Consider the following 15853-nt stretch of genomic DNA (forward strand, 5'->3'; position numbering starts at 1 on the left):
CAAGTGTGACTTTTGTGATTCTGAGGCCTTAAGCCAGCACTGTAAGAGGAGATCAGCTTCACACCTGAGAACATTCCTCTTCTTGGCCAACAGGAGGCGCAGTTTAACTCTTCCTACCCTGTCAAGGGGGTGGAGGGGAAGAGGGTGGAGAAATTTACACTGGACAAAATCCAAGGCAGTTTTAATAAACCAGGCTATGCCCTGAAAATGCCCCGGTGCCACTTTCTTTACCCCGCCCCATTAAAATCTTTAAATGCTTTGGCATTGCTAACACATTTAGATGCTACAAAATGAAACAAAACAAAACCAAAAACCCCACCCAACCCCTATTTTAATGGCTTTTGTTCAACACCGGTGTAAAATTAAATCACAGCGTAAAAAAATACACTACCGAAAACGCCCTGAACATATGCTGGGCTTGCCAGAGAATGGAAGTGGGAGCGGGTGTTTCCTGCCTCAAGTAAAGAAGGGGGAAACCCATCAGAACCCCCCGCCTTCCCTCCCATGGCCTAAATGCTGGATCCTGGCTCTCAGCATTCATTACAGTCCCAGCTTGGGGACGTAATTTCCCTGCCTAGACACCCTTCTCGTGGATTGCACGGATTGCTCCTCCTCTGGCCCCTCCCACACATCCTGGCCATGCCCAACCCCCCCAGCTCCTCCCACTTCCTCACTCTTGCTCCTCCCTACTGTCCTCTAGACCTGCTACCACTGTTTCCCGGCCCTCATTCACCGCAGGCCAGACCCAGCGCCCATCCCACTCAGTGGGAGGCTGGCTCCCCGATACCTCCCCTCCCCCTTCTTCTGAGCAGTCAGCCTGTAAGCCGCTCAGAGCGTTTCCAAGGCAGGAAGCAGATCCCATGTTCCATTCAAGCGCCCCCACATCCATTCACGGCGCTCTAGGAAAATCTTTTAAGGGGCAAAGATTTTTGGCTCCCAGCTATGATAATCATTTCTTTAAAATGTCACTGCACAGTGAGAGAATACAAAGAAACCATCTGACTTTATCTGTAGAGCTGCCAAATCACATGAGAGAGGAAATCTCTCTCCCGAGTTTTTGGATGCTCAATTCCCCTCAATAAAATTCCACCGACCTATTCCTCACGCCACATACCAGCTCTAAGCAAAATATATATCTCAGCATATATATCTGGGTATATTGATATTTATCTCGTTCTCTCTAGAGAGAGCGAGATAAATATCAATTTACCCCACAAAAAGTAAAGGGGGAAGATTTTAAAAAAAAATACAATACATTTAAAGGACACATAAAACACAAGCAAAAAGTTTCTGACAGCCAATAAATAATCTGTAAGGTTTTGATTTCCTGCAATTACTGAGAGTGAAGAGGGAAGGGCAAAGGGATATTTGAGCAAACTTAAAGCTAAACAGCCAGCCAGTGAGAATCCTGGTACAGCTGTAACGTTAACGTTAAAGGGTGGATTTCGATGCAAGAATCGGCCAGCTCTGCAAGAAACTTAAAGACACAGATTGGTGGTGCCCCCCGTACCCTGAACTGATTTTTGCTGTCGTGATCTAGGACTGCCAGTCACTCTGCTTCCAGACCTCTCTGCTCAACTTTGGCCAAATGACACCTTTTGAAAAGACAACGGGTTCAACTTTCAAAAGCGCCTTAGGAGCCCATTGACCTTCAATGACGACAAGGCCTCTAAGTGCCGAAATCACTTTTGAAAATAAGACTTAGGCTCCTGGGTTATTTAGGTGCTTTTGAAAATTGCACCCAAGGTTTTTTCTTTTCCATTTTTTTGGTGGCTACTAAAAGATACAAAGCCAGTAGCCCCACCTTGGTGAAACTACTAAAGCTTATTAGATTCAGGTCAGCTCTCCAAGGATCAAGACAGATGAGCGACCGAATGTACAAGCGATCAAAAGCTAAAGTCTCTTTCCATATAAGACAGAAGTTACGCCTATTAGTTTTTAACATGCGAATTTATAATAATAATAATAATATAATATCATATATAGATAATATAGTGAAATGCTAATGTCTAGAATATAATTGTCTATCCAGCTATTCTCTGCCCTACCTTTGGCATGAATTTTTTTGTTTGTTTTTTGTTTTCTTTAAAATCCCCAGTTGAATGCATGCACACACCTGCCCACACACACACACACACACACACACACCCCACGCGCACACAGAAAAAATATAATAAAATAATAAGAGCAGATGTCAGGTCTGCGATTAAAAAACACTTAACCACCCGGATTAAAATAATATTAACAGAGATTTGTTCTAACTTAAAACATAAAAAAATAAGTTAAAAAAATGCAATAAAACTGCATTTTTCTACCCTCCCTCTTCCCCCTGCAACCATCCTGGCAATTATTCTTCTCCTTGAAAAAACATCCCAACGTTTAAACTATTGAAAAAGTCTTTCTCGGCCACCCCATCCCTACCCATGGGGTCTGTGTTCAATCTAGGTTATATCACTGTGGGAATGTCAGAAACATTGAGTGAAAAGTGGGGCTGTTTCCCCTTAAGAGGCAGGGCCTGATCTCAGCTGAAGTGAAAGGGGGTGGGACTGCGTCCCCTACCGGTCAGAGATTCTAAGACAACTGGAAACAATTTTGCAAACTCTGAGGTTACAACCCCTCATTGGAAGCCAGTACTTTCGCAAACCCCTGCCGGTACAAAACTGTGATGCCTTTCAAAAATCCTGGATCCAATCCAGTCTCAGCATTTAGCCAATAACTGCTTTGATCTAGCAACCCTCACTCAAGACACCAGTTCAGCAGAGCCCTGCAGCGCCCAAAACCAGCCAGATCCAAGCATGCATTGAACTGCTCTGCGGCAGAGAGGCCCATATGAACAGCCCCATTGAAATCACACACGTCAGTGAGGCAGGGTCAGCCCCAAGGGTAGAGCTGGAAGGGTCAGATTCTAATCGGGGCACTGGAGTGGGGTTCAGGAGGTCTGGGTTCTACTCCTGGCTCTCTCACTGACCTGCTGGATGTCCTTGGCCCTCAGTCTCCCCACCCACCTTTTGGCTATTTAGACTGTAAGGTCTTCGGGGCAGGGACCATCTCTCACAATGTGTCTGTGCAGCGTCTAGCAAAACAGGGCCCCGAACCTGAGAGCCAAGGGGCTCCTTTCAAAAGAGCTCAGCTCTCATGTCAGCACTGAAATGAAACATCTGGATTTTCCAAAGGTCTCATCACCCAACAGCATCCATGGAACAAGTGGTCATGTCAGGTAAGTGCCTACACAGGTGCTCTGATGAAGACTTGGGCCTGGTTTGGGGGAGCTGCGCACATGAAAAAAATCTGACTCTTAGTAGTTAAAAATCAGAGACAGATTCCGCCAGATCCCGGCTGGTGTACACTGGTGTCGCTCCACTGCAGTCAATGAGGAAAATCTCCAGCTGGGGTAAATGGCCATCATTCCATTAGAGTCAATGGGGCCAGATCCCCCACTGGTGCAAATCAGCATCACTCCAGTGAAGTCAATAGTGACGCTGATTTACAGTAGCTGAGGATCAGGTCAGTGTTGTCAAGTCCCGTATTTTTTTTGCAATATTTGATATCTTAAAGCCCCCAGCTCCTGGAGTCCTGTGATTACATGAGAATCTCCACTTTTTTAGGCATTTTTAGCCCTAGAAAAGCTTGAAAGTGAGACCCTCCCCAAAGGCTCAAAAGCCAGAAGGTAAATGAAAAGAAACCCAAAATGATAATCTGATTTTTAAACTTATCTCATGATTTTGAAGGGCCTGATCCATGTTTTTTGAACATTAAGAGTTGAGAGTAGTGGACTCTGGCTCTCTGTCGGCTGAAATTCACATACAATCGAATCCTTGCACGCCTAATGTCACTGTGTTGAAGACTTCTTGGGCTGTCTGGTAAATGAATATTGACCATCAGCATCTGTCGGGTAGAGCCCACCCACTGCTGTGGCTGTTAAACAGAGCAAGAGGGGTTTGAACAGCAACAAGAAACCAACCTGAAAACCTCTGCCTCATCAGATCAGGTGGCTGTTCTCTGAGTGGCTGTCAAATTCGAAGCTTGCCTGGTGAGGGGTTTACAGCCTCTTGCGGCGTCTTGAGGTTCCTTGAGGGATGATTTTGCAGCACCGACAGTGTTTGCTGCTCTGCTGTTCATGGTACTGCTTGGATCCCACCAAAAAGCTCTCTGCCATAGCATCCGCCTAGATGCTTCATTAGATACACAGGCACAGAATTCCTAAATGCTGGATCTGGAGACGATCAGCCATGCCAGAGGGTATCGCTAGTTGAATGTGCCAAAGAAGAGCCAGATTCCAGCCACTAACACTATTCTGTGGCAACTTCCTGCTAACGCATTTTAAACCATTTCCCCAAGAGTCAACTACAATTACTTCTCCACTAATCCCTTCTCTACTTCTGCTCACCATCTCCACTTTATCCTACCATCCAAAGATACATTCCGTCCCCGCTGCTCTGCCCTGTACGGGCTGCATTTCACTCGGCGTTCTAACCCAAACCTCTGATTGTCACCTCTGCTCTCCACCCAGCCCAACGTGCCTTGCCAAGCTGCAGCAAATCCCCACTGAACCAGTGGAAGGCTGCGTGCTGGGCCTCCCGATCCTCGCCCATTTGCAATCTACTTCCCTTTTGGCTATTCATAGACTATAGGGCAAGATGGGACCATCAGATCATCAGACCATCCGGCAGAGCCTCACCCAGGGATTCCTGCATCCAGTCCACTAACTTGTGGTTGGGCTTGAGTGTGTCTTTTAGATGGACATCCAGCCTGCAATTAGAGACTCCAAGTGATGGAGCATTTATCTCAGCCCTTGGCAAGCTGTTCTACTGGTTAATCCCCATCACTGTTAAAAAGTTGGGCCTTGATTTCCACTTGGAATTCTTCAGCTCCCAGCCGTTCTCTCTCATTCTGCCTTTGCCTGCTACATTAAAGAGCCCTCTGTTCTGAGAAATCTGCTCCCTGAGATGGCACTTATAGACCATGGTCAGTCACCTTTTAACTTTCTTTTCGTTAAGTTAACGAGACTGAGCTTTTTACACCTTCCCTTCAGTGGTCATCGTGTGTGGATAACCTGCTGGATTCTCCGGAGGATATTTGCATTGTAAAACTCCACCTCTTCTGCTACAAAGGCCCATCCAGGCCACTCCAGTTCCACCGTAGATGGACCTCCAGTCAACATGTCCTGCCTGGTCCATGACAATCCTCTTCTCTCCTTTTCATGCTCTCCCACTTGGCAACACCCTCAACAGCTTTCTCCTGACATCAAAAACAAATGCATCCCCTTTGCAGAGTGGCCTTTGCTTGGGTTTCTTGGGTGCATGTGGCAAATGGCATGGAAGATGTTATGTGCATCATATGGAAAGGTAGCTCCAGGGGCAGGCACAGCCAGTGTGTACCAATAACCTTCCTGGGAGTCCCTGGAACATGCTAATGCCAGGGAGTGACGGCCACTGGCCAAATAGCTATACTGAGTTCCGTACTTAACGCTCTCTTCTGTCACTCAAACCCACGACTTGAAACATCAACTGCCGAGGTAAATAAGTGGTTTGATTGTCACTGACTGACACTGGGCCAAGAGTTGGAGCAAGGCACAAGTGCCTCCCAACCCGTGGAGGGTAAAACATGGCTTTACATTCCATAGCTTCCTACTGGGGACCTGCTGGGTTCCCCTACAAGACTATGCTCCCTGCCCGGGTTTAATCTCCCTTTTGCACAATCCTCTCTGGCCTAGTTTGCGCTTCAACTTTTGAAATTTCCTCACTAAGCTGAGACTGCAGATCCAGCGCTACCTGTTCCGCCTCCAAACCAAAGCACCCCTAAAACCCACCGCCATCCCCAACATACTTTGCTTCCAAGTTCACCAACAGCCTCCCCGCACCTTCCTATTTACAGTAACAAACCCCTCCGACCTTCTGTGCTGGAAATCCTCTCTCTTTCCTTTTCCCTCAACAATGCTCTCTCCTTGCCCCTCTTTCACTGTCATCCCATGTCTCATCCCCATCTGTCTTGTCTTCCTTAGACTGCAAGTCCTTGAGGCTAGAGAACTAGTTCCCTTTACGTCTTGTAAGGCACCACTACACCAATCTGCAGCAGCTTCTCCAAGTGCCACCAGAGGCCTCTCTCCTTTCGCCCTGGGCCTAGCACAGAGCAGTAGAGTTGGGACCCTGTTGAGTCTATTCTGCATCTACACTGGAACAAAAGTCTCCCTGTTTGGACTGAGGGCCTCTTCCACACTTAGAAACAGAACAAGCTAAAATTTATAGCTCCTAGGACTTAGATTCCTGAGGATACAGCTGGTCCCATAATTTCCATCTGCAGCTAGGAAATTCCATGCCAGCCGCATTGTGACGATGAGTTAAACTGTATTGATCTAGCTGCTGGATGCTCTCGCAAAGGTCCACTGCAGTGATTGGTGGCAATGGTGACTCTTAGCAGGAGAGATGCGAGGGAAAATAGACTGGCAGGACCAAATTCAACACCAGCAACTCCCTTAACACCTCACAAGGGCTATTTTCTTTGCAAGGATGGAGTAGAGCTGGCTTGGCAGTGCCATGCTTTTCTGCAATGCCAGGCCAGAGGCCCCAGCTCCTCAGAGCGGTGGAATGGCTGTGGCTGATGGGTTCCACGGGAAGTCTTCACTGAGCCCTTTGTGAAGAGATGGGAGGTGGTGGCAAAGGAGGGCTTGGGCCAGGGCTAATCTTCAGAGAATCTTGAAAGCCAGCCAGAAATTGCCACACATGGTATCTTGCACTGCGTTTACAGCTTCTTTGACAGCCTGATTTTGCTTCATGTGCCAGAAGCTGAGGGCTCCCCTCATTCCCTGTGCCAGCTGCTCTCCACTCCTCCTCTGTTTTATTAACAGCCATCCACCACTGATGATTCAAACAGCTGTAAGCTCTCCCTGGAGACCCGAAAAGGAGACATGCCCCTGCTCCATAAGGCAGAGGGGCTCCTCTTCCTCCCATCCCAACAGTCTGACGGGTTTCCTTGCTGCCACGTTAGTGTGGGGGTGTCTCTCCCATCCAGCTCTTGTTTGTGGGGAAAGAGGGGCTCTGGGGTGTATTGTGCCAGAACTTGCATTTGGGTTTGAAGATCCTTCCTAGCTCCCTATCCTGCTGACCTTGTGGGGACAGCAGAATGTTGCGTTGCTGATGCCCGAGATAAAGCAGGCACTTTGCTGGTCTCTGTGCCCAACCTCCTGCCCCGGACCAGCAGAGCCAGACCAGCAATCCCATACCCACCCAATATACACACTTTCCTTTACCCAGATGCTTAACTGCTATCCCAGGTCCGCCTCACCCAGGGCAGAACAGAGCATTGTGCAAGGCACTGCCAGGCAGCTGTGTCCATGTTTCCACCCACCCAGGCTCCACCTACCTTTCTGAGAACTATGGCCATTGAGTGGTTTCAGTGTGCTGGATAGAAAACACCTGGCCTGGCAAGATGGGTGCTGCCACCCTGCAGCCTGGGCCCCCTTGCTAGGAGGTTTCTGTCTATTGCTGGACTGGAGGAATGGGGCCAACAGTGCAATATGGTTCTCAGCTGCCACTGGACTCAGGATCTCAACGAACCTTGCAGCCCAAATCTGCTTGGCACCTGACCTTCTTCGGGTCACTATTTTTTGGTTGGGATTTGTAAAGCAACTTACCCATCATGGTAGGGTCTGAGCACCTGGGGCATGGTCAGAGCGGCAGCAAGGGCAGTGCAGAGCCCAATCCTGCCCGGAGCTACGAAATGGTGAGCCTAACCCAAAAAGCCTGGAGAGGAGCCCATGCCACATTCCCCTCCGGCTGGGAGAGGAAGCAAACACAAGTCCTTCTGGAGGCAAAAAAACGAAATCTCTGCTAAAAATGGGCTGAATGTCAACCGCAGCCCCTGTGAGCTGCACGGTCTCATTCGGAGGCTGAGTCAAGGGAGGTTGGAGACTGGACCTCATCCCACAGGCTTTCAGGATTACGCTCCCCACCTCCTGCTTCCCAAAGCTGCTGAGGGCACCTGCTGTCCCCAGCGAATCAGAATGAACGTGAAAAATCAATCAATCAACAACCCCCCCCAAAAAGCTCTGACCCCCCTCCCCCAAGACACCCCCAGGCTTCCAAAGAGGTGACATGCTACCAATTATCAGCCGAATCCTCAGCAAATGTAAACCGAGGAGACTGGTGGAGCCAGGAGGAGACTGGTGGAGCCAGGCTGACCTCCTCCAGCCGATGTCAAGCATGGCTGCACTGATTCACATCTGCTGGCATACACCTGCCTAGCTCCGGCAAAGCCAGACAGGAGCTTACAGCAGCTGTGCTGAACCAACACCGTGCCACTGGTGGCCGCTATGCCCTTCACACCAGCTGAGGACAAGCCTGAATAAACCCAGGGCTCTGACAAGACTGAAAGGAAGGAGGAGGTGGGAAAAGAACAACTTCAAGTTTCATTAGTGTCTTTGATTTTTACAACTCCGCAGCTGCCGCGGTCGGAGGAGATTGCAGGCTGCAAACACTTGTTTTTGACCCCTAGAATTCATTTCTTTTTTTTTTTTTTTCCACTTTCACGCCCTCCTTTTAAATAGCAAAAGAAAACTAACATGCAGCCATGTTCTCCCAATGCTCAGCAGCCCAGTGATCACTTTGGTAAATACAAAGCCACGGACAGAAGAAAAACAAAAAACTTTTGTTCTCACTCCAAGGGGGGCAAAAAAAATAAAATAAAGGAAACAGGAAAACCCCTGAGATCAAAAACAGAATTAAAAAAAAAAAATCATCAGCATAAATCACTTCAGCTGAGCTGCTTCCGGCGAGAATAATCCCCTGCCCCACCCCTGCCCCGCCCCCAAGGAAAAATAAAATTAACAGAAAAGAGAGCAAGGGCTGAGCTCCTAGGTGAAGTCTGAAGCCGCACACCCCGGGTGCCCCCTCCCCCACCACTTCCCTCCCCTGATACAATCCCAAAACACGAGAGAAAAGTAAGAGACATAAAACAACAACGCAGATGGCTGGCGGACGGGCATGGCAGGGAGCCCGCAGCCCCGCAGAGTCCAAACTTAATAAATAAGTAGTAAAAAAAAATGTGTGTGTCTTTGTTCACAGTGCGTGAGTGAGGGTCCCAGCCTCCCTTCCCCATTCCCCAAGTTTCTTGGGGGGCAGGAGGGGTGAAAAGAGAGGCATAAACGGGTGATGTGCCGCCCCTCAGGGCCAAGGGAAGTATGAGGTTCCCAGCAGAGCCTGCTTGTCTGAAGGAGGTTGCGGGACCGGGTTGGGAAGAGTCCTCTCTTCTCCAGCTGGCGGCGCAAGCCAGGGCTGGAAACAGGCTTCTCGCGCCCAGCCAGCGATGCAGGGCCAGGACTGGAACAGGCCTCTCGTCTGGCTCGAGACATAGGACCCGTCTGGAAGGGAGCATCTCTCATCCAGCTGGAGATGCAGGGCCAGGACTGGAACAGGCCTTCTCTCATCTGGCTGGGCTGCAGGCTCTCGAGCAGCTGGAGATGCAGGGCCGGGGTGGAAAGGGCCTTCTCTCACCCAGCTGGAGATGCAGAGCCAAGTTGGAAAGAGTCTTCCCATCCCGGGGACATGGGACAGAGATAGAGAGGGACTTGTCTTCTTCGGCTCGCTGGTGCCCGAGACACAAGGACTCTAGCGGAAGGGAAGCAATAAACCCACACTCCAGAGAAAACAACCAACCTCCCACTTCCCCTGACGACACTGGAGGAGAGAGCGAGGAGGGCGGGTGAAATGAACGGTTCAACCAAGCCTCAGAAGAGTTGCTTTGCAAAGGTGTGGGGGGGGCGGCTGCCATGGGTCTCCTCCCCATCCCCACCCTGTGGCGGTGACCGGCCGTAAGCTCTCGCTGGCATGGCCCCCTCCCTGGCTCGTCATTTTGGCCGTGTGGCTACCTGGTGAAGAAAGGCAGGTGGTGCTGGCTGAGGATGCTGCTCGTGCGGGGCGACTCTGTCTTGGCCATGACGTCTTTGAACCAAGACGCCACGTCCACTTCCAGTGTCTCGTAACGCTTGATGAAGTTGTGTTCCTGGAAGGGAAGCCAGAGGGACCCTGAGCATAAACACCCATAGGAACGGGAGATGGTGGGGAGCTGGGGGGAACACAGCATCTTGGGGGGACAGGGCTGGAGGAGGGACACAGCCCGCTAGCAGCATGGAGACACACACTCACACTCCATGGGGGGAAGAAGGAGTGAGGGACACACACACTCACACACCCCCTATGGGGGGAATGGACTCACAGAGACACACACACACACACGCCATGGGGGAGATGGACTCTCAGAGACACGCACACACACACCCTATGGGGGAATGGACTCACAGAGACACACACACACACACATGCCATGGGGGAGATGGACTCACAGAGACACGCACACACACACCCTATGGGGGAATGGACTCACGGAGACGTGCACACACACACACACATGCCATGGGGGAGATGGACTCACAGAGACACGCACACACACACCCTATGGGGGAATGGACTCACGGAGACGTGCACACACACACACACACACCATGGGGGAGATGGACTCTCAGAGACACGCACACACACACACACATGCCATGGGGGAGATGGACTCACGGAGACGCGCACACACACACACACGCACACACACACCCTATGGGGGGAATGGACTCACAGAGACACACACACACACACACACATGCCATGGGGGAGATGGACTCACGGAGACGCGCACACACACACACACGCACACACACACCCTATGGGGGGAATGGACTCACAGAGACACACACACACACACCCTATGGGGGAATGGACTCACGGAGACGCGCACACACACACACACACACACACCATGGGGGGAGGAAGGAGTGAGGGACACACACACACACCCCATGGGGGAATGGACTCACAGAGACACGCACACACACGCCATGGGGGAATGGACTCACGGAGACACGCGCACACACACACACACACACACACACCATGGGGGGAGGAAGGAGTGAGGGACACACACACACACCCCATGGGGGAATGGACTCACGGAGACACAAACCGCTTGGGGGAGAGAGAGTCAAAAACACACAAGTCCTCCTTACAGGAGATGGAATCAGGGGGACAAACACAGATGCTCCCCCCGCCCTTAGAGACATGTAATCAAGGACACGCAGCCACGCACACCACTTGAGGACATGCAGAACACTGCCATCTGCCAGTGCTCCTCTCTGCAATGAGCTTTGCAGCACTGTAGTGGGCAGTAGCTCTGAGTGAGTATGTGGGGGTAGGCGGGTTTGGGGGGGGAGGGAAGCAGGACTGCACAGTGGAGAGAGGAGGGGGACTTCATGTTAAAGAAAAAGAACTAAAATATGAGTAACACCAAGGCAAAGAGAACACGCTTGGCCCAAGGCATTACAAAAACTCAGTGGGAGAAGTGGGAACAGAACTCAGGACTCTCAGCCCCCTGTTCTAACCACTAGACCCCACTCCCTTCCCAGAGCTGGGGACAGAAGCCAGGAGTCCCAATTCCCAGCCCCCCCAGCCCTAACTGCACTCCTCTCCCCACATCAGGAATAGAACCCAGGGATCCTGACTTCCCATCCCCCATCTTTAACTACTAGACCCGCGCCACTTTGCCTCCAGGCACCGCCCCCCGCAGCTCCCATTGGCCGGGAATGGGGAACCCTAGCCAATAGGAGCTTCAGGGAAGGTACCTGGAGGTGCAGCAAGGGCAGCGCATGCAGAGCCCTCCGCCCCGCCTCCCCCAGGGGCCGCAGCGCTTCCTAGAGCGGCGCGGGGTCAAGGCCGGGGCCGGGGCCGGGGCCGGGGCCAGGGCAGGCGTGCAGGGAGCCTACCCTGGCCCCGGTGTGCACCACTGCCACCCCGGAGCCCCTTGAGGTAAGCGGCGTCGGGCTGGAGCCCAAACCCCTCCTGTACCCCACCCCTCAACTCCCTGCCCTAAGCCCCCTGCCTGCACCCCGCACCCCTCCTGAACCCCAACTCCCTGCCCTGAGCCCCCTTGTACGCCCCGCACCCCAACCCCCTGCACACCTCCTCTGCCCCAATCCCTTGCCCTGAGCCACCTGCCTGCACCTCGCACCCCTCCTGCACCCCAACTCCCTGCCCTGAGCCCCCTTATACACCCCGCACCCTTCCTCTGCCCCAATCCCTTGCACTGAGCCCTTCCTGCACACTGCACCCCCTTCCACACCCTGTACTCCCTCCTGCACCCCAACCCCCTGCCCCAGCCCTGCATACAATTTCCCCACCCAGATATGGCCCTCGGCCCAAAAAGCTTGCCCACCCCTGCCAGAGCTGGGATTAGAACCCAGGAGTCCTGACTCCCAACCCCCTACTCTAACCATTAGACCCCACTCACTCAAAGTGGAAAATACTAAATTTCATATTTGCTGCTTATTCAGCTTGATGTAGAGGCGCTGCAGTGGTGCAAGTGTTTAAACAGAGCGACTGATGCACTGCAGCCTGACGGCTGGCTGAGATCTCCCTGCAACCCACAGGGCCTCCCCCAGCCCTGTGTGCAGTAAGTGGTATCACTGCTGCTAGGCTCACCCTGGTACAGCATGAAATGGGGCAGGGGGATCGCAGCGGGGGTCTTATTTGAGGTGTTTCTCCCCACAGCTCGAGGAGACGGGAGGTTGGATTTCTGTGTCAGATACTCACAAGTAGCTTGTTGTACTTTGGTCTCTTCCTGTGATCTTTAGTAAGGCTAAAAAGAGAGAAAACACACATAGAGTCTTGGCCATCTCCACGCGCAACCCTCTGGGCTTCGGACCATCAATAACCTCAGCCACGAGGGGTCAGTCAAGCTCAAGAAACTTGTTTTGTCCCTTATCACCGGAGTGATTGTGAGAGCTCCCGAGCACCCAGGCCTTTCCCACCAGCCCAGAACTGTCCCGAGCACTTAGGTTTCTGCTATTTCCCTTGGGAGGCGCCTCGCCTGTGGCCAGCCAGGCGGTGCAGGCTTTGCTGCTCAATGGCCTGGTGGTAGAGAGGGGGACCGAGCAGCTTACGAGGCCGAGTGCCCAAGAACCTGGGAATTAGGGAGCTAACCGCGTCCTGCAAACAGGACAGGCCGGGGTTCAGTGCGGATGTACAGAGACGTCACCTCCTCCAGGCCCAGTGCTTAGCCGGGCACCTCACAATCCTTTTCACACATTTATCCTCCCCCTCCCCCCGGAGGAAGGAAGTGTTCTTACCCCATCATGCAGGGCAGGCCCAGAGCCTCACTCAAGGGAGGCTGGGACAGAGCAGGGATTTGAACCTGGGGGTCCTAGGGCCTAGGCAAGTGCTTTAACCCCGGACCAAGCATCTGGCTAGGAAGAGTCACTGCCAGTCGGTCTGACCAGATGTACCAGTCCCAGGCGCCTTGTGTGTGCTGAGGAGGCTGGGCCCTCCCAGAGCCCAGTGCTGAGCATGCCCAGGCTCCTGGAAGGCAGTCGCACCGAGGGCCTGAACGGTAAGGCAAGGAGGGGCGAGCCTAGAGCGTCCAGCGGCCGGGGCATCATTTCAGATTGGGGGGAGGGGAGGACTTTAACCATGATTCCAGGGGCTACCTAGGCACTCTAGGTTTTTTTACAGATGATAACTAAGAAATTAGCTGACAGGAGCACTGCATCTAATTCCTACATCAAAGAAAGAAAACACATATGCAAACACCAAGTAAAGCCGTATTTTCAGTGTATATGTAAATTTAGAACAATCAGGGAATAATACAGCAAGATATTCCCAATCCGAGCCTTGAGGTGGAGTCGAACAGTTCGGCTGTGTTCTGCCATTAAACCAGTGGTCCCCAGCCTTTTCGTCTGGCGGACCCTGGCGGCGGTCGAGCATCCGCCGAAATGCCGCCGAATTCCGGCGGCATTTCAGTGGATGCTCGACCACCGGCCAGGAAGTGGGGCACATTTAGATGCCCCTGCAGGCGCCACCCCTGCATTAAACCATTCAGACCCTTGTCCAGCTCAGCTGGTGGCAGGGAGGAGCCCATTTCAATCCCCATGAAAAAACTCCCATATGAGGAGGGGGTGCTGCAGTCACTGAGGGGCCTGTTGCCCTCGGGAGAGAATTCTGGATTTGGGAATGACATAGTAAGCAGTAGCTGTAAGATTCCATTCAATTTCACATTCATTCATACACATGCAGGTTCTGCAAGGTTGTTATCACAGTTACCAGCCTTAGAGTTGCTCGTGCCAAGCCACTGGCCAGGTGGCCTGGACACGAGAAGGGAGCAGGGCCTTGTCAGATTCACATCTGATGCTCCTGGAAGGTGGTTTGCAGTGTCTGTTCTTATAGGGATCCATCCTCGTGTATTTGCCTTGTCGTGCTGTTCTCACGTTTGAAGTGGTAATCAATGACTGTTCTCACGTTTGAAGTGACAGTCAATCACACAGATGGCACAACAATGCTGGAATGTTATCATCTTGTTCTTGGAGCAAGTATGCTCTCAGGGTTATCGGGCTATCTCATTCACTGTGTTCTTCAGCCAAATGGTCTTATTTTAAGGCTGGCACCTCAATCTTTAATCTTTCATTCCTCATTCAATCACACATACACTCACACTCCAATGTGTATCCTGTCACATCTGCACTGTATCACGGACTCATCCTTTAACAGAACCATTCTAAAATCAGTGGGACATGGCAGACTTCAATACGTCTATTCATCCCACTTGTTACATCTAAAAGGAAACAAACCAGATAAGCGTGCAAGAGTAGGGGGTTCACAAATCTTATTCTGGAGTTCAGGAAAACAAAGTTGTACTAAGCCATAAAGGAACAGCTGTTATCTTGTTAGTTTTAGAACAATCTCTTAGTCTCTGGATGTGCTTCTACAATTAACACTGACCTTGTAAAACTGACAGGCAATTTCAATCAACACAGACTCAGCAGGGTGGCTGAGAAACATATTTCTTTCTAATGCTCAGGCCAAATTCTGGGGTCTGCTGTGGAGTCACGTTTCCCATATCAGAAATATACCAGTTATCAATCTAGTCCAACATAATTATAAAATACACCAATTGACAGAGAAATATTGTACTTACATTTCAGTGTACAGTGTATAGAGCAGTATAAACATATTGGGTGTTTGAAATTGTAGTTTGTACTGACTTTCCTAGTGCTCTTTATGTTGCTTGTTGTAAAACTAGGCAAACATCTAGAAGACCCTGTGCGACCCCCGGGGTACACCCCCCCCTGGTTGAGAACCACTGCACTAGAGGGGGTTTGGAATGTAAGCATTTCCCTGTTGACAAGCCAGCACGCTGAGCCGCCCAGCTCTGGCTCTTGGGAGGCCTGGCTGAACATCGCACTGACACACACCCACGGGGCACAGCTCAGGTCACTCGCAGGGCCAGGACCATGCCGGGGCCTTTGCCGCACGCAGCACTGACCTCTGTCCCTTGGCTGTTGACTGACCTTTGACCCTGACACAACTGCATGGCGGTGGCAAGGAGGGAAAGCCTCCTAGAGCCCCACATGGCAGAGAGCACCCCTGGCACTCCCGCGGGAACTGAGGAGTCCCAGGCTGGAATTCCAGCTGAGGGGTCTGGAGACTCAGGTCTTTCACAGCCCCTGTCACTCTCATGGATTTCAAATGGCAGTGGCCAGCTTCTATCTGACCCTGTTCTACACTGCACTGAACAGCTCACTGGGATGGCGAAGGAATAACCCAGGGAGGTGCTGCTCTGTTGTGACAGTCCCACTGCCAGCTGGAACTGCCATGTGCCCCTGTGCTGCACACAGCAGCCTTGGAGAGCTTCTCAGCTGCGGCAGAACCCCCGTCGCCTGCACCAAAGCACTAGGCTGTGATGCCTGAGTTAACGGAGAATCTCTGCTGTTAGCAGTGTAAGGCCCAGGACAGCCAGAGGAACCACAAGAGGTACATGGTGCACA

General features: G+C 51.6%; 1 protein-coding gene across 4 annotated transcripts in view; it reads right to left on the reverse strand.

Annotated features, from left to right (window-relative positions):
- MAP2K7 (mitogen-activated protein kinase kinase 7) overlaps positions 1-15853 on the reverse strand; it is a 69027-nt gene that overhangs the window by 15503 nt on the left and 37671 nt on the right. For 2 of the 4 annotated variants that reach the window (XM_044994614.1, XM_044994615.1), the window contains exons 11-12: positions 12627-12672; positions 9863-9996 (exon numbers count right to left, since the gene is read on the reverse strand). In XM_044994614.1, the coding sequence (XP_044850549.1) occupies positions 9863-9996; positions 12627-12672 (180 nt within the window). Of the gene's footprint in view, positions 1-8961; positions 9997-12626; positions 12673-15853 lie in introns of those variants that run through there. The other 2 variants (XM_044994616.1, XM_044994617.1) reach the window with 2 other exon arrangements.

This window comes from Mauremys mutica, chromosome 20 (genome assembly GCF_020497125.1).
Source record: "Mauremys mutica isolate MM-2020 ecotype Southern chromosome 20, ASM2049712v1, whole genome shotgun sequence".
In the NCBI taxonomy this organism is placed as follows: Eukaryota; Metazoa; Chordata; order Testudines; family Geoemydidae; genus Mauremys; species Mauremys mutica.